Here is a 23,358-nt window from a genome sequence, read left to right on the forward strand (position 1 = left end):
CCTTACTTGAGTTCATTTTTAATAAAGTATTTTTACTTCACTACGTTAATTTTTAATAACGTTACAGAGTGAAAATAAATGAGGAGCATATCAGCTCATAAACCAATCAGAAGAAAGCCTGGTTACATTTATAATGATCTGAAAACCAATCAAAACAGAGCAGCTCCCAGCCACTAAAACACCTCAGCCCTGTTCAGAGACAGAGACGACCAGTTTAGAGGAGACAGAAAGAGGAGAACTTCACCAGCACACATCAACATACTTTATCCAAACTGTCGTCTTCATTCATTTTCAAATGCACTACAGAAAACTGTTCTTATCAGCAGCTAATCTGCCTCCTGAAACCTGCAGAGATCTCCGCTTTCACAGCTCAGCTTCAGCCTGAGGGAGCAGCTGACTAGCTAGCTAATCCCAGCTAAACTGGTAACGCTGATGTGTTTAATATTTTCTTCTTTCTTCTGTTGTTTTAGAATAAAATGGCAGACTATTAAACTTAAGACCTATAGTGTATGTTTTATTGTGAGTGTCTGTCAGCTAAAGCTACTTTAGTGAACACTGGTGACACTTTTGGTTTAGTTTACCTGTATAAAATACGCTTTTGTCCCAGTTTTGGAGGAAACAGCCTTATAAACCTGTGATATGGGAAATCTACTCTAATCCAGCTTCCCCATAAACTCTAGACAGTAATTCTGTCGCGCTCAGATTAGTTTTTCACTTTGAGTTTTTAAAGATTAAATGGCCTTAAACAGTAATCTGACCACACTGGGGTTAAGTTGGTTTGTCATATGCACGCTGTACACAGACCAAACAGATATCACCCCTCATGAAAATGAGCCATCAGAGAAACCAGTGCTTCACTGGAACAGAGTTTAAACAGTGTTACGCTGTAATATTCAGATCATCGTTCAGTCCGATTGTAGAAGATACTGTATCTGGATTTTCACCTACTTAAAAATACATTTATAAAAATTCTGTAACATATTCAATCTGTGTTTTCTTTAATAGCAGTAAACACTACATTTGGTGTGAGTAAGTAAAAGGTTCTCCTCAAAGGGAGAGACTATTCAGCTGATAGCAGCTAAGCTAAGCTTCATTGGTCACAGAAGGGCTGGATCACTCTGTTGATAAGACAACTGAGGAAGACGACGGTGAGTTTGCGTCTTCAGGAACACCACTGGCTCCAGGGGCGAGTCATTCCACCCAGGAGAGCCATGAGAGAGTTGGGTGGGGAGAAAAGCTGAGCTTAGCGGCGTCGGCCAACCCAAAGCCTGCCTGCTATGGTGTGATGTTACTGGGTGCAGATGCAAACAAAGATGGCAGCACCCACAAGCAGCATGTGGCCGTCAGTCCTGCAGTCGTAGGCTGAGGTGATGACAGAACTGATCTGAGCTCTGGCCACAACCACAGCCAAACAGCGAGTGACAAGGGACTACAAGAGGCTTGTTTGTTGGGGGTGAAGTCAGTGGGAAAGAATGCTGGCCTGGTCAAACAGAGCAGCACAGGCAGTGAACACACAGTGGCTGTGGTGGGGCGAACGTCCATATCAGACTTCTGCCACATTTCCAGTGACATTGAAGGAGTTCCAAGCACTGCTGTGGTGGACATGTGGTCATCAGTCACAGTGGCCTGGCCAGAAGTGATACCTGCTGGATTCGAGCTGGAAGGCACAACAGCTCATCTCCACATGGTGAAACTTCTGTTGTTGTTAATGATTTTAATGGTAGAAATGTTCCATACAGGTATCAGTGAATTTATACAGATTGAAGGCTGTGAATGTTACTGTGTGCAGATGTTCACAGCTGTTAATGTAAGCTAGTGTTTAGGAAGCTGATGGGCAGCAGGGCTGTCACTAAAAACTGAGTGATCTACCTGTTATTTTGACTCTTAAACTACTTTACTGGAAACAGATAAACTAGGAAGCCTCATATAATCCATGAAAAGCGTGTAGTTTAATGTAAACCTTGTTCCTTATACAGTTCACAGAGAGATGTGTAGATGTCACTAGCAGAGCAGACTGTGATCAGTCTCAGCTCTCAGAACTGTTTTCTCATGTTTATATCATGTCTTGCTTTAGTTTTGATTGTACAGATTATTTTCTCTGATGTCGAGTCGACTCAGAAATATTCCAGGTTGTGATTTCAAATGTAAAAAAGTAACTCTATTATTCAAGTAGTTTTCCAATAAACTACTTATTTACTCTGACTTTCCTTACTTATTTACTTTTTAATTCCCTTTATTAATACTTTTATTTGTACTCAACTAAATTATGAGAAAAATTATCACTTCAGTAACAGTATTTTTACTTAAGTAGGGATTTTCAGCACTATTTCCTCTCTTGTGTAAGTCAGATGGTAAATATCTGCCACCTGCTGGCCAAAACCTGCAAGTGCAACAAACTGTCGTCATGATAAAGTAGGCGTGTCCGCATGACGTCACTCAGAAGAAACGACAGTAAAGGGAGTTTCATGAACTGATTCAGTTCTTCCAGCAGGACACAGTTTCCAGTTTGAAGGTTCTCCAGTCAGGAAACTCAGTTAAACTCTACAGATCAACTCTGAAGAAGCAGAAAAGCAGACCAAAGGAGAGAAAGTGAAAGTGGTAATGAGTCTAAGTTTCTTACTGTCTGTTACTAAAAATACTTACAGCTGTTCAGATCATTTCTGTCAGTCACTGCTGTTTATGTTTTAGCAGTTATTTAAACTTTTAAAGAGCTCAGAGTTTGTCAGTTTGGTCCGTGTTTTACATCTGAAGCTGTGATCATTTGTTCAGCTACAGATTCATGATTAACAGGTAGAATGTGAAGCTCATCAGTCAGATGAACAGGATTGATTTCAGATACACATTTCATGAGAACACGTCTTTTTCTGTTGACGTTCAGTTAAAAGAAATATGCAATAGTGTTTATTAATCGACTAAATTTTTATGAATTGTCATCTCTTCTGTCAGTCATGTCTTCCTCCAGCAGTCTCCTGTCTGAAGATCAGCTCCAGTGCTCTGTCTGTCTGGATGTGTTCACTGATCCAGTCTCGACTCCATGTGGACACAACTTCTGCATGGTCTGTCTCAAAGAGTGCTGGGACAGCAGTTCACACTGCCAGTGTCCAGTTTGTAAAGAGGAATTCTCCAAAAGACCTGAGCTACGTGTGAACACGTTCATCTCCGGACTGGCTGCTCAGTTCAAGAAGTCAGTTCAGGTCAAATCCAGCAGAGCTCCAGAGAAACGTCCCTCCAAAGCTAAAAATGTGCTGTGTAACTACTGCACAGATGAAAAGCTGGAGGCTCAGAAATCCTGTCTGGACTGTGGAGTATCTTACTGTGAGACTCATCTGACGCCTCATAAAACTGTAGCTAAACTCAAGAAACACAAACTGATGGACCCTGTGGAGAACCTGGAGGACTACATCTGCCAGAAACATGAGAGACCCCTGGAGCTGTTCTGTAGAGACGACCAGACGTGTGTGTGTCAGTTCTGCACTGAAGGAGACCACAAGACTCACAGCACTGTTCCTATAGAGGAGGAGATACAAGTGAAGAAGGTGAGAGATATTTAGACAAAATTATTAACTCTGTCTCTTGCTTCTGCATTAAAACTAATACAAATCAGTGGTATTATTATGATTTCAAAATTCATAGATTCAAATGAGAACGACACAGACAGAAGTTCAGCCGATGATCCAGGACCGACTGAAGAAGATTGAGGAAATCAAACACTCTGTAGAGCTCAATAAAGTGAGTCTTAACTGAATCTTAATTCTCATTTACTATGCAGGCTTTACTGAATGCTCATAATAAACACAATGAAAATCAATTCATCAAATTGCACACAATCTTTACAATCAATTTGAACTGTGAAATCTATGAAACATTTCAGAATAGTAATGAGAACAATATACCTGCTCTCAGGGTGCATTAAACATGTTTGGCACTCTAGAAAACTGAAGATCATTCCAGAAACACTTGAAAACTGGACTGGATTGTCTGTAAATAAAGTAGTTTTACAAATATTACACAGTATTTTGTTACTCTGGCTTAATTTGTATCAGGAAATCATGGCAGTTACTATGGAGTACCTCCAGTGTCTATACTGGGGCCACTTTTATTTTCTTAGTGCCTCCTGTTACTCTTTTGTATCATGAGTAAAAATAGGACACTCAAGGATGGTTTAATAAATTCCAGGGCAGCAAATTCCACAGCAAACTAAAGAGCTAATGATGTCTGCAATTTATAGTTTGCTGTGTGAGATCTTGGTTCTGTTCTTCACTCTGACCTTAGTTGCAGATCCCATATTGACAGAATTAGTAAAGCTTTAGCATCAATGCAATGCATTGACTTGTGCTTTTAACTTATTTATTTAAACTGATATTGACTCAAAAAACTTGAGCACTTTGAGTACTTTTAACGTATAACCCCATTTCCAAAGAAGTTGGAATGCTGTGCAGAATGTTAATAAAAATAGAATTCAATGATGTGCAAATCAAGTAAACCATATTATTAAAGGAAAATATTACAAATACAACATATCAAACGTTGAAACTGAGAAATTGTATTGTTTTTTGCAAAATATATGCCCATTTTGAATTTGATGCCAACAACACGTTCCAAAAAAGTTGGGACAGGGACATGTTTACCACTGTGTTTCATCACCTCTTCTTTTAACAACACTCTGTAAGCGTTTGGGAACTGAGGAGGACCAATTGCTGTAAGTGAAATGTTTTCCCGTTCTTCGTTGATATAGGATTTCAGCTGCTCATCAGTTCGGGGTCTCCTTTGTGGTATTTTTCATTTTTTAATGTGCAAAATGTTCTCAGTGGATGACAGGTCTGGACTGCAGGCAGGCCAGTTTAGCACCTGGAGTCTTTTAATATGGAGCAATGCTGTTGTAATACATGCAGAATGAGGTTTGACATTGTCTTCCTGAAATAATCAAGGCCTTCCCTGAAAAATGTTGTCTGGATGGCAGCATATGTTGCCAAAACATGTGTCTGTTGTTCAGCATTAATGGTGCCTTCACAGATGTGCGAGTCACCCATGCCATGTGCACTAACGCACCCCTATACCATCATAAATACTGGCTTTTAAACTGTGCACTGATAACAAGCTGAGTGGTCTTTAGCCTGGAGGACACAGTGTCCATGATTTCCAAAAAGAATTTCAAATTTTGATTCGTCGGACCACAGGACACTTTTCCACTTCGCCTCAGTCCATTGTAAATGAGCTCAGGCCCAGAGAAGGTGGCAGCGTTTATGGATGCTGTTTATATTTGGTTTCTTCTTTGCATTTTAGAGTTTTAACTTGCATTTCTGGATGCAGCAACGAACTGTTTTCAGAGACAGTGGTTTTCAGAATTGTTTCTGAGCCCATGCAATGATTTCCACTACAGAATCATGTCGTTTTTAATGCAGTGCTGCCTGAGGGCCCAAAGATCATGGCCAGCCAATACTGGTTTTTGGCCTTGTCACTTACATACAGAGATTTCTCCAGATGCTCTGAAACTTTTAATGATATTATGTAATGTAGATGATGAAAAACAAAAGTTCTTTGCTATTTTATGTTGAGAAACGATATGCTTGAATTGTTCCACAATTTGCCTGCGCAGGCTTTCACAGAGTGGTGAACCCCTCCTCATGTTCACTTCTGAAGACTCAGCCTTTCTGGGATGCCCTGTGATGTTACTTACCTGTTGCCAGTTAACCATCAGGTGTTTTTTTAGCATTACACAACTTTACCAGCCTTTTATTGTCCCTGTCCCAACTTTTTTGGAACGTGTTGTTGGCATCAAATTCAAAAATGGCATATGTTTTTCAAAAACCAATAAAATTTCTGAGTTTCAGCATTTGATATGTTGTCTTTTACTATTTTCAATGACACAGGGTTTAAATGATTTGCACATCATTTTGTTTTTATTTATATTTGCACAGCATCCCAACTTTTTTGGAAATGGGGTTGTGTTAGGGCAATTATAATCATAATGTTTTATCAGTATTATTGCTTTCTCCTGTTAGAAAAGCACAGAGAAGGAGAAAGCAGACAGTGTGGAGGTCTTCAGAGCTCTGCTGCGCTGCATTGAGAGAAGCCAGGCGGAGCTGCTTGAGGTGATGGAGGAGAAGCAGAAAGCAGCAGAGAGGCAGGCTGAAGAGTTCATTAAAGAGCTGGAGCAGGAAATCACTGAGCTAAAGAGGAGAGACACTGAGCTGGAGCAGCTCTCCCACACTGAGGACCACCTCCACCTCCTACAGGTCAGAGTCCCTCTGTTTCTCAATAGTAATGCAGTCCATCACAGGACAGCACTCCCCATGCTGAGGGGTTTCTCCTCTCTCCTGCTGGACTGTAGGTTTACCCGTCCCTCTGCAGCCCCCCACACACCAAGAACTGGACTGACGTCAGGATTAACACTCATCTGAGGGTGGAGACTCTGAGGAGAGCTCTGTCTCAGCTTCAGGAAGAGCTCAGTAAGGAGATGGAGAAGATTGGCAAGTATTTACTCATCAGTAAGAAATTTAGATGTTTATTAGATTTGAGTTTGTATGAAGAAGAATTCAGGAAGTCATTAAGATCCTGATACCAGAAATGAATGTTTGGTACACAAAGTATTTAAATATTTAAAACTCCCATTCATGATATCACTGCATTGTCATTTAGTGTTAATATTAACATTCTGGTTTGTGTTTGATACTAATCAGGCATTTAATGAAGCACAACTAATTCTAATAACAATTTATATCATCCTTTATTCTTCTAAACAGAAATGGAAAGAATTCAACAATATGCAGGTGTGTGGATTCTCGCTGATTACATAATATTTTTGAGTAAAAATATATCTGTCTCCTCGATTATGTGTTGTATAGTGATAAAATGTGTTTAACTGTGTGTTTCTCTCTCAGTGGATGTGACTCTGGATCCTGATTCAGCTCATCCTGAACTCATTCTGTCTGATGATGGAAAACAAGTGAGACTTGGAGACAAACGACAGAATCTCCCTGACAAAGCAAAGAGGTTTGATCCATTGTGCTCTGTGCTGGGAAAGGAGGGGTTCTCCTCAGGGAGATTTTACTATGAGGTTCAGGTCAGAGGGAAGACTGACTGGGATTTAGGAGTGACCACAGAGTCCAGTAACAGGAAGGGGGTCATTACAGCCAAACCTGAGAATGGATACTGGATTGTGTTTCTGAGGAATGAGACTGAATATAAAGCTCTGGACTCTCCTCGTGTCCACCTCTCCTTGAAACAGGCTCCCCAGAAGGTGGGGGTGTTTGTGGATTATGAGGAGGGTCTGGTCTCCTTCTATGATGTTGAGGCCAGTTCTCATATCTACTCTTTCACTGGTCAGTCTTTCACTGAGAAACTCTGTCCGTTATTCAGCCCTCACCATAATAATGGAGGTAAAAACTCAGCACCACTGATCATCACACCTGTTAAACATTAGAAATAAAGACCATAAACCCATTTTATTATGTCAGAAAAACTCACTGTAGTGTTCTGGCATTGCCGAGCAATGAAACAATCCCACAATACACTACATGATTAATTAATGAATGGATAAATGAAAAGGTAACTAATTAATTGATAAATAAGCAGATCAGTAGACTTGGACGTGTCCACTGTAAGTCAGTTGTACAGTGTTCTAATACTGTTGATCACAGGTCTCCTTTTAATGACCTGAAACAATAATGAATTTGTCAGTATCAGTTTGATTGGTGAATCATAGGAACCACAGCCTTTTTTATATACCAGTAAAACTCACACGACACTTTGGCCGCTGTTTCATGAAGCTCTTTTTTGCCTACATTGGATGTTTATATTTATGAGGTTATCATTTTTGTTTGTGGGACACTTATGAAAAATACTGCAAATGTCAATTAAATAAAAATAATTTAAATGTTATTATTTTGTAAAACTGATCAAATTAATTTCATTTTCTTCAAAAATGTAATAAGCAAAATGAAACTGATTTTCATCCTTAATGAAAGACAATAAACAAAACAGCAACATTGTTCCTGTACATGTATTGTTCATTGTTCAGTAGATTCATGTTGTCTAAGTATATATTTAACAGACATTTATTAATAACATACAAGGTATGTAAATATTAGAATTGTACTGTATATATACACACACACACACACACACCGATCAGGCATAACATTATGTAATGAATTCATTGTTCAATTATTATAAAAATCATATTTATATGACAAAAGTTAGCATATTAGGAAGTTCTACAAAAATATCTACAAAAGAAAGACACAAATGACCCACTAGAGAGAGAGAGAATGAGAAATGAGGAGAGTTTTTCATTTAATAATTTTTCACTATATATGTGTGGATAAATGACATGACATTCATTTTTGTGCCCTTTATTTTCATAAAAAAATAAAAGAAATAAGTAAATGACATTAAATTATGCAACAGTACCGCTTTTATATGAAACAATTTTCAATGCATCCATATAAAATTCATTTTAGTTTCTTTTTGCCTCCAAAAGTCTAAAAATGTTAGATGGGGCCTGACAGATATGTGGATTAAGTAAACTATCAAAAAAGGTGATTTAGTTATGTAAAATTCTAAATAAAATAGTTTGGCATGATTTTATGTTTGAAAACTTAATAAAAAAACATGGTGCAAATAAGGCAACTTTAAAAGTACACAGCTCACTAAAAACGTTTGTTCACAAGTTTTTGCTTCCTCAAATGTCAGGCAGCACAACCAAAAACAAATGACATTTATTTTGGCATGCTTTTACGAAAGCGGGGCCAGCATAATTCATCGTAAAGAAGACCCCAAGTGACCTTAGAGGTGCAATACCCTCTAGTTCAATAGGCCTTTCAGAAATTCTGTAAAAAAAAAACAAATGTGATTTTTGAGTTGTGGTCAGAATGGTGCAGTTTACCACGTCAGGTGGTGTGACCACAGCAAAACCATGAAAATGTGTAATTTTTATAATAATGTTTATATTATATGAAAAAATCTAAGAATAGACTCAAATTCAAGGACAAAAGTCTGTACATTTGTTTAAGTAGATGCCTGTTTAATTTTAAATTAGTCTGAAAAGTCAGGTGGCACAACCAGTAAGTCAATTGATGCAACCAGACCAGCACAGTTGAAACTGAAATAAGCAATTAACTGAAATAAGCAATTAAAAGTAAAACTGTAAAACTGTAAAACTAACTATACTTGGACATTATTAGGACTAATTATGAATTTATTCTATGTTCACTAATGATGTTTTTAAAGTTTTTTAGAAAACAGTTATTTGCTAAAAATATAAGCTTTTACTTATTTTTTTAGCTCCAAAAAATACTGAGACAACCAGCATAACTTCACTAGCCTTTAATAGGGGTCACTAATCCTACCTGTAAAAGGCCAGTGTGGATGCAGGTTTTCATTCAAACCTACCAGCAGCACAACTCAACTAATCAGTCGCTTGAAAATGAGAACAACTGATTAAACAAGTTAAATCAGGTGATTCTGCTTGATTGGGATAAAACTCTGCAGCCACACTGACCTTCACAGATAAAAGTGTCAAAGATATTGTAAAATACTTCAAAGTAATTAGTATATAGTTATTTTATATATTTGCATTTTTACAAGGATGAATAGCTTTTTATATTTGTTTAATACAGTGAGCAACAGGTGCATTTTGGGATCCTGTAATTCAGTTGGTGAATATCTGCCACCTAGGGGTCAAACGTAAAAGTACATAAAACAATGACCATGCATTTGTGGGAGTGGCTTCGTCATGCCTCTCATCAGAAACGAATCTCATGCAGAGCTGTTTCATAATCAGAATTCAGTTCTTCCAGCAGGACACAGTTTCCAGTTTGAAGGTTCTCCAATCAGGAAGCTCAGTTAAACTCTACAGATCAACTCTGAAGAAGCAGAAAAGCAGACCAAAGGAGAGAAAGTGAAAGTGGTAATGAGTCTAAGTTTCTTACTGTCTGTTACTGAAAACACATCCAGATGTTCAGATCATTTCTACCATCACTGTTGTTCGTGTTTTGTCATTTAACTTTCTTACATTTTTAAACTGATCTGTTACTTGTGTTTAACATTTGAAGCTGTGATCATTTGTTTCTACAGAGTTTGTGTTTAAGGTAGAATGTGAATCTGATCAGTCAGATGAATGTGATTGATTTAAGATGAGTACATACTGAATGAGAACATGGCTTTTTTCTTCACATCATTTTTTTTTTTGACTATGAATTGTCATGAAAAATGTAGGAAGTTTTCTTTGGTCTCAAATCTCCCTCATGGTGTCTCTGTGTCTCCTCTGTCAGTCATGTCTTCCTCCAGCAGTCTCCTGTCTGAAGATCAGCTCCAGTGCTCTATCTGTCTGGATGTGTTCACTGATCCAGTCTCTACTCCATGTGGACACAACTTCTGCATGGTCTGTCTCAAAGAGTGCTGGGACAGCAGTTCACGCTGCCAGTGTCCAGTTTGTAAAGAGGAATTCTCCAGAAGGCCTGAGCTACGTGTGAACACGTTCATCTCTGGACTGGCTGCTCAGTTCAAGAAGTCAGTTCAGGTCAAATCCAGCAGAGCTCCAGAGAAACGACCCTCCAAACCTAAAATGGTTCTGTGTGACTCTTGCAGTGAGGAAAAGCTGGAGGCTGTAAAGTCCTGTCTGGACTGTGGAGTATCTTACTGTGAGACTCATCTGACGCCTCATAAAACTGCAGCTAAACTCAAGAAGCACAAACTGATGGACGCTGTGGAGAACCTGGAGGACTACATCTGCCAGAAACATGAGAGACCCCTGGAGCTGTTCTGTAGAGACGACCAGACGAGTGTGTGTCGGTTCTGCACTGAAGGAGACCACAAGACTCACAGCACTGTTCCTATAGAGGAGGAGAGTGGAGAGAGGAAGGTGAGGAAAATTTAGACAGAATTATTCACTCTTTCTCCTGTTTTTCCATTTTAAAAAATCCTTATGTGATAAGTCCTATTGTTATAATTTGTATATTCATCATAGATTCAAATGGGAACAACACAGGCAGAAGTTCAGCAGATGATCCAGGACCGACTGAAGAAAATTGAGGAAATCAAACAGTCTGTTGAACTCAGTAAAGTGAGTCTTAACTTAATCTTAATGCTTATTTACTCTGCAGGCATTACTGAATGCTCATAATTAGTGCAATGAAAATACATTCATCAAACTGCACAATCTTTACAATCAATTTGAACTGTGAAATTTATTAAAAATGTCAGAATAGTAATGAGAACAAAATATCAGTTCTTGTCCACTTGGACATTAGGGTGCATTAAACATGTTCGGCACTGCACATAACTGAAGATCATTCTGTTAGACACTTAAAAACTAGACTGGGCTGTCTGGAAACTTTCTGAATTGGTTTTACAAATATTACACAGTATTTTACTACTCTTGCTGAATTTGAATCAGGGACGCATGACAGTGACTTTGGAGTACCTCAAGTGTTTATACTGGGGCCACTTTTATTTTCTTTGTGCCTTCTGCTGCTCTTCTGTATTATGAGTGAACATAGGAAGCTCAAGGACAGTTTAATAAATTCCAGGGCAGCAAATTCCACAGCAAACTAATAAGCTAATGATGTCTGGTAATTTATAGTTTGCTGTGCGACACCTTGGTTCTGTTCTTCACTCTGACCTTACTTGTAGATCCTATATTAACAGCATTAGTACAACTTAAGAAACATCTCCAACAGGCTTTTCTCACACTGCATGATGCTAAAACATTGATTTGTGCTTTTGTTTTATCTTATTTTAGTTTAACTGATACAGAATTGAGTACTTAAGCAGTTTGAGTACTTTTAATACAACCCTCATTCCAAAAAAGTTGGAACGCTGTGTAAAATGTAAATAAATGTAAAGAAAAACAGAATACAATAATTTGCTAATTTTATAGACCCATATTTTATTCACAGTAGAACATAGAACACATATCAGATGTTGAAAGTGAGACATTTTACCATTTCATGAAAAACATTAACTCATTTAGAACTTGATGGCAGCAACACATCTTAAAAAGTTGGGACAGGGGCAACAAAAGGCTGGAAAAGTTAGTGGTACTAATAAAAAAACAGCTGGAGGAGCAATTTGCAACTAACTCACATGACGGGGTACAACAAGAGCATTTTAGAGGGGCAGAATCTCTCAGAAGCAAAGATGGGCAGAGGTTCACCAATCTGCGAAGACCTTGGGAAGACTTTGGACATCCCACCATCTACAGTATATAATATCATCAAAAGATTCAGAGAATCTGAAGAAATCCCCGTAGGCAAGGGACAAGGCAGACAATCAAAATTGGATGCTCGTGATCTTCGGACCATCAGGCAGCACTGCTTTGAAAACAGGCATGATTCTGTACTGGAAATCACTGCATGAGCTCAGGAACATTTCCAGACATCATTGTCTGTGAACACAGTTCACCCTGCAATCCACAAACGCAAGTGAAAGCTGTATCATTCAAAGAAGAGACCATATATAAACAGTATCCAGAAATGCCGCCAACTTCTCTGGGCCCAAGCTCATTTAAGATGGACTGAGGCGAAGGCGAAGTAAGATGGACTGGTCCAATGAATCAAAATTTGAAATTCTTTTTGGAAATAATGGACACTGCATCCTCCAGATTAAAGACCTCCCAGCTTGTTATTAGCACACAGTTCAAAAGCCAGCATCCATGATGGTATGGTGGAGCATTAGTGCACATGGCATGTGTAACCTGCACATCTGTGAAGGCAAAATTAATGCTGAACGAAGTATACAGGTTTAAGCAACATGTGCTGCCATCCAGACAGTGTCTTTTTCAAAGAAGGCCTTGCATATTTCAGCAAGACAATGCTGAACTACACTAGAATCCACCACAACAGCATGGCTTCGCAGAAGAAGAGTCCAGGTGCTGAACTGGCCTGCCTGCAGTCCAGACCTTTCACCAATAGGAAACATTTGGTGCATCATGAAATGAAAAATCCAGCAGTAGACCCAGGACTGTTGAGCAGCTAGAATCCTACATCAAACAAGAATGGGACAACATTCCTCTCCTAAAACTCCAGCAATTGGTCTCCTCACTTCCCAGATGTTTACAGGCTGTTGTTAAAAGAAGAGGGGATGCTACACAATGGTAGACACGGCCCTGTCCCAACTTTTTTGAGATGCATTGCTGCCATCAAGTTCTAAATGAGTTAATATTTTTCATGAAATGGTAAAATGTCTCACTTTCAGTATCTGATATGTGTTCTATGTTCTGTTGTGAATAAAATATGGGTCTATGAGATTTGGAAATCATTGAATTCTGTTTTTATTTACATTTATTTACATTTTACACAGCGTCCCAACTTTTTTGGAAATGGGGTTGCATATTAAGGCAGTTATAATGTTTTTATGTGTCTTGTTAGAAAAGCACAGAGAAGGAGAAAGCAGACAGTGTGGAGGTCTTCAGAGCTCTGCTGCGCTGCATTGAGAGAAGCCAGGCGGAGCTGCTTGAGGTGATGGAGGAGAAGCAGAAAGCAGCAGAGAGGCAGGCTGAAGAGTTCATTAAAGAGCTGGAGCAGGAAATCACTGAGCTAAAGAGGAGAGACACTGAGCTGGAGCAGCTCTCCCACACTGAGGACCACCTCCACCTCCTACAGGTCAGAGTCCCTCTGTTTCTCAATAGTAATGCAGTCCATCACAGGACAGCACTCCCCATGCTGAGGGGTTTCTCCTCTCTCCTGCTGGACTGTAGGTTTACCCGTCCCTCTGCAGCCCTCCACACACCAAGAACTGGACTGACGTCAGGATTAACACTCATCTGAGGGTGGAGACTCTGAGGAGAGCTCTGTCTCAGCTTCAGGAAGAGCTCAGTAAGGAGATGGAGAAGCTTGATGAGATGGGTAAGGGTTTACTGATCACTAAAACATTTTGATCATCAACAGATTTGAGTTTGTATGAAGAATAATTCATTAAGATACAGACACCAGAAATGAATATTTGGTACATGAAGCATTTAAATATTTAATTACAGATTTTTAATCTTTTAAAATTCTCATTCATGATATTACTGCACTGTCACTTGGTGTTCATGTTACAGTGCTGGTTTGTGGTTGATACTAATCAGGCATTGAATGAAGCACAATTTAAATTCTAATAACAAATTATATCATTCTTTATTCTTCTAACACAGAAATGAAGAGAATTCAACAATATGCAGGTGTGTAGATTCTCACTGATTACATAATATTATTGAGTAAAAATATATCTGTCTGCTCGATTATATGTTGTTTAGTGTTAAAATGGTTTAAACTGTGTTTCTCTCTCAGTGGATGTGACTCTGGATCCTGATTCATCTCATCCTAAACTCATTCTGTCTGATGATAGAAAACAAGTGAGACTTGGAAACAAACGACAGAATCTCCCTGAAAACCCAGAGAGGTTTGATCCATTGGTCAGTGTGCTGGGAAAGGAGGGGTTCTCCTCAGGAAGATTTTACTATGAGGTTCAGGTCAGACAGAAGACTGAGTGGGATTTAGGAGTGACCACAGAGTCCAGTAACAGGAAGGGGGTTATTACAGCCAGTCCTGAGAATGCATACTGGGTGGTGGCTCTGAGAAATGAGACTGAATATACAGCAGCAGATTCTCCTCGTGTCCCTCTCTCCCTGAAACAGGCTCCCCAGAAGGTGGGGGTGTTTGTGGATTATGAGGAGGGTCTGGTCTCCTTCTATGATGTTGAGGTCAGGTCGCATATCTACTCTTTCACTGGTCAGTCTTTTACTGAGAAACTCTATCCATACTTCAGTCCCTCCCTCAATTTTGGAGGTAAAAACTCAGCACCACTGATCATCACACCTGTTAAACAGGCGTCATGTTTCAAAGCAGAAAAGATAAAAGTTAAATGTAAAGAAAATTCTGTAATACATGTTGCAATAAATAAATAAACGAAGGCATATATTTCAGAAAAGTACTCTACATGGCAATAAGATCTAATAACAGTTGATGAAATAAAGCATGTTGCAACATTTAATTACTACACTGTAACTGATTTTTTTAAACTTGCTTGATTTTCAAGCAAAACAAGACATTTTTCTTGGTGTAAACAGTTTGTTCATTTTGTTTATTTTTACTTTAATCATTCAAAGCATGAAAGTGTCAAATTTCCATTTAATAATCAGAAATTACTTATTAAGAAGAATTTGAAATGATTCATTACTTGCAGATCAATCACAAGACACTGAGTTAAGCACAGTCATCCTGAGAAGTTCTGCTGATTCTGTCAGACTAGAACTTTCTCTGGAGTCTCCTGCATATTTCCAGTCTTCAGCTGTGCAGTTCTAGTTAGAGCTGTCTGAGACTGGGAGATGATGGTGCTTCATCCAGCTGTTGAACACAATTGAGAGGCCTCTGGACTGTGGTTAAAAAAAAACTGTACACATAAAAGTTATCCTGGATGTTAAAACCCATATGAGATCTCCAGCTTTTTGAAACTCCAGAGTTTCAGCCTGGTTCTGTGGTTCCTTTGTGGTTCTTTTATTCATTCTGTGGTTCCTTTAGTGGGTTTGAGGTTCGTTTGTGGTTCCTTTAGTGGTTCTGTGGTTCTTTTATTTGTTCTGTGGTTCTTTTAATGGTTCTGTGGTTTGGGACAGTAAATCAAAGACACTAATGCACAGTAACACTTCTTATCAGTGCAGTGAAGCTCCTGAGAGTCAGACAGATAAATATGAGGAAGTTTACAGTGTTTAGAAAAGTGTGTTTCACTCAGTTCTGCAGCTTTAATCATGTTTGTGTGAAGTAACAGGTGTTCAGATGTGGTTTGTGCTTTGACTTCTCTGACTCCTCAGCTCAGAGCTAAAACCCATGACATCACTACCTCACTCTGTACCACAGCTGCTCTAATTCACATTCATTCAGCAGATCTTAATGTACAACAAACAATTCTTGTTTATATCAAATTATATAATATCATGTTATAGGTCTTCTGTTCAGTGCAGGAATCAATATCACCTGGGAAATTTGTCTGGATTCTTTATACAATAAACTAAATGAGTGTAACCCAAAGAACGTGTATTTTTAATTGCTTTTTTCTCTGAGCAGTCAGTGTATGTTGTTACAGACCACTGGACTCCTAACTAAAGGTACTGAAGATGTACCTGGGATGGTTCCACCTGAGTGACAGTTCAGTCCTTTTTATCTGAGAGTAGAGAGAAAAAGAAAGAAACAGAGATACACTATATGGACGAAAGTATTGGGACACCTACACATCACACCTACAGGAGCTTTCATGACATCCCATTCTAAATCCATACGCATTAATATGGAGTTGGTCCCCCTTTGCAGCTTTAACAGCTTCCACTCTTCTGGGAAGCTTTCTACAAGATTTTCGAGTATGTCTGTGGGAATTTTTGCCCATTCATCCAGAAGAGCATTTGTAGGTCAGACACTGATGTTGGACGAGAGGGCCTGGCTGGCAACCTCCATTCTAGTTCATTCCAAAGGTGTTGGATGGGGTTGAGGTCAGGACCCTGTGAGGGCCAGTCAAGTTCTACCACACCAAACTCACCCAGCCAGGCTTTTATGGCTCTTGCTTTGTGCACTGGGGCTCAGTCATGCTGGAACAGAAAAGGGTCTTCCTCAAACTGTTCCACAAAGTTGGAAGCATATAATTGTCCAAAATGTTTGATATGCAGAAGCATTAAGATTTCTAGGTCTACTAGACCAACCCCTGAAAAACAACCCCATATCATCATCCCTCCTCTTCCCTACGTTACACTTGGTACAATGCAGTCAGGCAGGTAATGTTCTCCTGGCATTCTCCAAACCCAGACTCGTCCATCAGGCTGTCAGATAAAGAAGTGTAATTCGTCACTCCACAGAATGCTCCAGTCTCCACTGCTCCAGAGTCCAGTGGCGGCGCTTTACTCCACTCCATCTGACGCTTGGCATTGTGCTTGGTGATATAAGGCTTGCATGCAGCTGCCTGGCCATAGAAACCCATACCATGAAACTCCTGGCACACAGTTTTAGTGCTGATGTTGATGCCAGAGGTGGTTTGAACTCTGCAGTTATTGATCAGCAGAGCGTTGGAGACTTTTATGCACTTTGCTCCTCAGCACTCGGCGACCTGCTCTGTAACTTTCCCTGGTTTGACCCTTTGTGGCTGAGTTGCTGTGGTTCCTAAATGCTTCCACTTTTCAATAATACCACTCACAGTCGATCGTGGAATATCTAGTCCTATTACAGTACCACGCTCAAATTCAGTGAGCTCTTTAGAATGACTCGTTCTTTCACAAATGTCTGTAAAGTCAGTCTGCATGGCTAGGTGCTTGATTTTATACACACATGTGGCAATAGGACTGAATGAAACACCTGAATTCAGTGATTAAGGGGTGTATCTCCATACTTTTGTCCACATAGTGTATTTGCAGGACACTGTTAGAAATAAAGGTTCTGTGCAGGTATATTTTTGTTCACCAAGGTGCAAATAATGTAAATGTTACTTCAAGGGGTGCGTGGAGTCAATACAACTTAGAAAATATCATTTCAGTGGATTATGGCACAGTGTGTAGTAGGGGTGGGAATCTCTAGGCACCTCACGATTCAATTCGATTATGATTCAGAGGCTGCGATGCGATTATAAAACGATTATCGATGCATCTTTTTTTTCTATACAGCATTTCTATTTTATTACTGTCAAAGTATTTGTAATGATCCATAATGAATTTACTTCCAATATCTTTTATTAATAAATCAAATGGAAGTGATGTGGCAAGTGAACTAGAAGGCTCTCATTCAATGCTCTTGTTTGGAGCACATGAGATGCTGCTAACTTCAGTTGGGGGGGCGGGGTGTCAGTAAAATATCTTCGAGACGGGACGTGGCGAAAACCCTGTTTCGCAACAACTGAGAACATAGCAACGGAGTCTCGCCGAGTGAGTAGCGAACGAAAAAGGAAAAGAGAAAGACAGACGAACATTTGGAGATGAATGGACTTATTCGCATTCATAAGCAGCGCAGTTGGTTTCCTGGTACGTTAAATCTGCAACCAGAGACTGTCAAACACTAAAAAGTTGCGAAGATGAAGTTGCTTCTCTTTCTAATTTTCCCGTTCCACCTTAAATAGTGCCGCCTTTACATTCTGGCAGTCTTTGAGAGACATTTTACAAGAAACTATTTAACTTTTGAGGAAAAGTTTTCTGGCGGAGATGGAAGGAAAGCAGCTATAGCTGAAGCTTAAAGCAGAGCGAAGTAAATCTGTGTTTTCGTTTATATTGTTTAACCTAACTTATACTAGGACATTCACACACACTGACACATACGGGACATTAAATGTTGCGGCTGGTTTGATTTTTGCTGAAAGGACAAAATGGCTCTTCTTATCATTTGGGTTGAGACTCCTGACCTAACCTGGCTTTAATACAGAGGGAGCCGGTCGGATTTCTCACTCATCCGGTGGTGTTTTTGTTATGTGCCGCCAGAGACTGTCCAGGCGCTGCACTTCCCCACTTCCAAGTTCCGGCTTTTGCGTTCCGTCAACATTACGCTATAAATTAAATATTTATAAAATCGATTTTTGACGTTTGTGAATCAATTCAGAATCGTTCACGCCCACATCGCGATGCATCTAAGAAACCTAATGTGTAGTGTAGTATGTTACATCATACATGGGTGCACTTGGACAAATTCTTTGTATGTGTAACACACTCAACAGAATAAGCCTGATTCTGATTCATCATACAGCACAATCAGTTATTATAGCCATCCACCAGTAGATGACACCATACATTAACATCTGTTGTTGCTTACATTTTTGTCCATTGGGAAACCAGTTCACTGTGCTAAAACTCTCAACACCATATGAACACATTCTCACTGATTATAGGGTTTCCTCTTGTTTTGTACATTCAAACCATCTCCAGTATTGCTGCAGCATATGGTAGTAAAGGGGGGTAAAAGCAGATCAGCGTTGTGTAAATGATCTAAAAGCATTTGTGACCCTTTGATACCATCTTGTCTCATCAAAATGAAAAATAATCAAAAATTTAGTTTGCTTACCTGGTCACCAAATAAGTGAACGCAGTGTACAATTTTTAAAGTATCCATCAATAAATGTCAAGACATCTATCAAACAATAGTTAACTGTTAAACAGTACTTACTAGAGGAGAGGAGCTGGTTAGCCTAAGCTTTGCGACCAATAATCTGAAATGGGAGTCATGCTTGGCTATCTGAACCGACAGAGCTCCTTCCATGACCTCAAGGTCAAGGCTGAAGGCAAAGGTACTGGAAAGAGCACCTCGTGTTCTGTGGAACAAAGTTTGTATTTTAAGACCACATGAGTGTGTGTGAGTGTGTGTGAGTGTGTTTGTGTGTTTGTGACAGTGTTACAGCAGGTCTCTAGTTCTTTACATCACTTATGATGCAACTGAGCTCATAAAATTTTGCAGGTTTAAGGAATTCAGTTTAATGGAGTATACTGGAGTATTTTCACCTAAAATAAGTTAATGAAGCAAAAGTCTTGTTACAAAAATGATAACAGGACATTAGAGCCATTATTAATATTTTAGTACTTTTACTTTTGATACTTAAGTACATTTGAAGGCAAATACTTTGGTACTTTTACTCAAGTGGAGGTCTAAAGGGAGGAACTTCTACTTTTACTGGAGTAATATTGTACCTTGGGTATCTCTACTTTAACTCAAGTACATGATTAGTGTACTTCGTCCACCACTGTATATATTTTGGTCCCCTAAAGAATCATAATTGAAAAAGAGATTTCTGATTGTAAGGAACCTTTCAAAGTTTTAAAGAATTTTTTTTCACATGAAGGTTCTTGGAACTATAAAACGTTCTTCATATTTACACATCTCACATACAAAAAATGGTTCTTTAATTAACCATCCATTGGAAGTTTTTTCTAAGCAAAACTGGTTCTTCTATGGCCCTGCGATAGACTGGCGACCTGTCCAGGGTGTATCCTGCCTTCCGCCCAATGACAGCTAGGATAGGCTCCAGCACCCCACCGCGACCCAGAAGGATAAGCGGTTTAGATGATGTGTGTGTCCTCTGTAACATAATGCTTATTGCACAACTACACAAAAGTTAGTTTTTTTACAAATGTTCACATAATTATGTAATCTGCTGTATATGATAGCTTTCATAGTATATTTTATAGTTTATCTACACAGACTTGCATCTGTACAGACATTCATATCATTCATACAAAAAGAGTACATATTTTAGCACATCTCCTGAAACTAAACTGTGAGTTACATTATCAATAAACACAAACTTATTGACCATCAAGACAACAATGCTAATGCTTATATCAACAGCTAGATGCTAATCGTGATGCTAATATGTTTGGGCTAATTGGCTGCCCTAAACTTAGCTCAGTACTACGTGACACGAACGTCCAAAACAGACGCAGCAGGGTGTGTTCAGCCTGAATGCTCTATCATAATTGCTAAATCATAGATTTGCATACATAGATTCCATGCTGGGTTCAGACAGGCACTTCAGTGCTGCTACACTCCGAAAAATGATTTATGGCCATCATAAACACAACAAAGGAATATTTTACATGGAACTTATTTAAAAAAACATAAAAATATATTTTACTTATTCATATTCATTAGAAGCAAGCCACTTTGGATAAATCCCAAACTGATTTAATTGAATTGCATAAGATCCATTAGTTTTTTCTTATCTTATTAGGAGGCAGTGCGCATGAGCAATAGTAACAGGAAACGCATCATCAACCAGGAAATTGCTTCAGCTGGCATGGTGGACATAAAATGGCTCTTTTTATTTTTACAATCTCCTGCCATCCTTTGTTATTCAGTGCAACTGCAATGAAACAGTGATGCGCATTAACTTCATTTGTGTTTTTAATGTTTTTGACCATATTTTAATGATTCATTTTGCTTATTTTGAGAGATACTCTAGACAACACCAGCGAACTGGCTAGCTAGCATCCTTGCTAGGTCTGCTGTCGTGTTAACGGGTACAAAGTGTAGATTAAATAAACAGTGGCAGTGATTTATTGTGAAGCAGTATATAAAGACGTATTCCATTAATATTCAAATCAACAGTTCATGGTTTTTGTAATTGTAGGTGACCTCGACATGTTAGCACGGCATGAAGTGACTGATAGCGTTAGCTAGCTAACTTACATGATGGTTAGCATGAGAGCTGCACCTCAATAGGAATGTTGTGCACATAAACATTTGCTTTAATTAGTAGTTTAGTTGCATGTTGGAGAAACATAAATTATAATACCATTTTTTACATTGGATTTATGTATTTAAATTGAATGGAAAATAGTGTAATAGTGTAATTTAAATATATACGTTTTAACTTTTGGGCTTAAATATTTTTTTGAGTGTATCTTGGGCCAGTCAATACCTCTGGCTGACTGCATTCAGTACAATTATAGAGCTGTAAATGGAATCATCTTTGAGTCTAATTCTGCTCGCAGGTCCAAAGAGTTTGAAGATGAAGTTAGAACACAGTTCTGTTTAAACTGAGGGGCTGACAACTTGCTTTCTTAGTTTAAACTAAGCTGATCAGGCTAAAAGGTGGCTAACAGGCTAAAAGTTAGCTAACAGTATGAAGCCACAAGTTTCACCAGGCTGAACAGCTTTCTCAATTAATATCACAGGGCTTGTATTAAAGAACTTACTTTAAAACTGCAATGTAAAAGATTAAAGATGTCACTAGATGTCCTACATGCTCCAAATGCTTTAGTCAGATCTGCCCTTCACTAACTAGCATTAAACCCAGGCTGGATCTCAAACAGCTTCCACCTTTCCATATAGTGTAAAATAGGAAATTCACATATGTGGCTGAAAAGGAAAGTGTTGTGATTGGTCAAAATAGACTGATTGATGTGCATGTTGTGAACCCTCCTCTCTTTTCCAGTTTGACCTGGCTTTGGTCAGAAACATTGTGGTGGTTAATAGGCTCTGCGAGCTTCAGGTATTTCATCACATGTTAGTTGTGTGTGTCAGTTGAACAAAACTACACCAACATGAGCTCCAATGTGTTTGAAGATACACATAACAGAAGACGGTTCAGTTTGGAAGAGTACATGGTATTGAGGAACCTTTATTCATTCTAATAGGATGACCTACAGCCTTAACACTCCTATCCAGGGACTCAGTAAAAATTAGGTCCTTCTAGCTGGATCAGGTGATTGCTGTGGAATTAAGATGTCCAGAAGCCGTTTTCAAACTGAGACAGAGCCAGCAGCCTGGGCCAGTCACCTGACCCATCCACCTACCTACCTGGATGAATATGAAGTAGAGTATGCTGGTCAAAGAAGTGTCAATGTGAGGAGTGGGTAGAATAGAGAGGAAAACTAGTAACTAAATGAGGCTGTTAGAGCTTTGAATAGAATACAAAATGATGGAGGGTAAAAGTCCTTATCCCATCAGTGTTTAGTAGTCACCCCTCAGGCAGAGTATTTGCCTCTGCTTCCCAGCTGTGTGAATGACAGAACTGTCCTACTTGCTCAAACATGGCCAATGCCAGCACCACATTCACCAATTTGAATGCCACTTCCAGTTCCAGCGCTGAATTCATCTGTTTCTATTATGCATCCTCCTATTCCTGCACCATGTTCCTTCATATTGTGTTGGTCACAGTCAAGTTCAAAGTGCATGCTGTGTTATTTGAACACCTGCTGTTAACTGGTTCCCGTACATCTTCACATGCTGTGTTAACAGTAGCAGTTGTGGTCTGCCTCTGTCACCAGATTCATCACACATTTCCATATTACTCAGGGGTGCTCTGGTCAGGAACCTTCATCTTTATCTGTATCATCTTTGTCTGCTGTAGAAGTAGCCATCATTACAATGACCAAGTTCAACTGTTCAAATAACACAGCGTGCACTTTGAACTTTTCCAGCAGACAGATTTACTTAGTAAATTTACTTAGTAAATTTGGTGTGGCAATGTTAAAAAGGAGACTCTTTTGATTGGTCAAAATAGTCATGTGATCGATGTGCATATTGCGAACCCTCTTCTCTTTTCAGGTTTAACCTGGCTTTAGCCAGAAATGCTATGGAGATTAAAAGGCTCTGCAAGCTTCAGACATGAATTCTGATATTTGTGTTATTGGTGTGCATCTATTGAACAAAACCACAAACAACATATGCTTTAATGTGTACGAGGATAAACATAAATAAATAGAAGATGGTTCTGTCTGGAAGAGGACATGGTATTCAGTAATTTTTCATCTTAACACTCATTACCAAAACCTCAGTAAAAAGCATGAATGATACAGTGTCAGGTATAGTATGTGCTGTTTGGATGCAGGAGCCAATATTTTAATTCCTATGTCGTGCACTATTTAGGGAGCAGGGAGCCATTTGAGATTGAGACCCAGCATGGGAAAGGGGACAACATTGT

General features: G+C 39.1%; 2 protein-coding genes across 3 annotated transcripts; both read left to right on the forward strand.

Annotated features, from left to right (window-relative positions):
- The first annotated feature begins 2,400 nt into the window (after positions 1-2,400).
- On the forward strand, positions 2,401-7,990 carry LOC118800802 (E3 ubiquitin-protein ligase TRIM39-like). 2 transcript variants are annotated; one of them, XM_036560937.1, is made up of 7 exons: positions 2,401-2,598; positions 2,947-3,536; positions 3,634-3,729; positions 6,003-6,236; positions 6,332-6,488; positions 6,744-6,770; positions 6,882-7,990. In XM_036560937.1, the coding sequence occupies exons 2-7, from the start codon at positions 2,949-2,951 to the stop codon at positions 7,421-7,423; spliced, it is 1,644 nt and encodes a 547-aa protein (XP_036416830.1). In that variant the 5' UTR covers positions 2,401-2,598; positions 2,947-2,948; the 3' UTR covers positions 7,424-7,990. The 2 variants fall into 2 exon arrangements, with proteins under 2 accessions (XP_036416830.1, XP_036416832.1); XM_036560939.1 differs by having other exon boundaries at positions 2,403-2,598; positions 6,332-6,470.
- Positions 7,991-9,255: 1,265 nt separating this feature from the next.
- Positions 9,256-16,232, forward strand: LOC118800801 (E3 ubiquitin-protein ligase TRIM39-like). The gene is made up of 7 exons (XM_036560936.1): positions 9,256-9,910; positions 10,275-10,864; positions 10,970-11,065; positions 13,371-13,604; positions 13,700-13,847; positions 14,138-14,164; positions 14,274-16,232. The coding sequence occupies exons 2-7, from the start codon at positions 10,277-10,279 to the stop codon at positions 14,888-14,890; spliced, it is 1,710 nt and encodes a 569-aa protein (XP_036416829.1). The 5' UTR covers positions 9,256-9,910; positions 10,275-10,276; the 3' UTR covers positions 14,891-16,232.
- Positions 16,233-23,358: the final 7,126 nt, after the last annotated feature.

This window comes from Colossoma macropomum, unplaced genomic scaffold (assembly GCF_904425465.1).
Source record: "Colossoma macropomum unplaced genomic scaffold, Colossoma_macropomum, whole genome shotgun sequence".
Taxonomy (NCBI): Eukaryota; Metazoa; Chordata; class Actinopteri; order Characiformes; family Serrasalmidae; genus Colossoma; species Colossoma macropomum.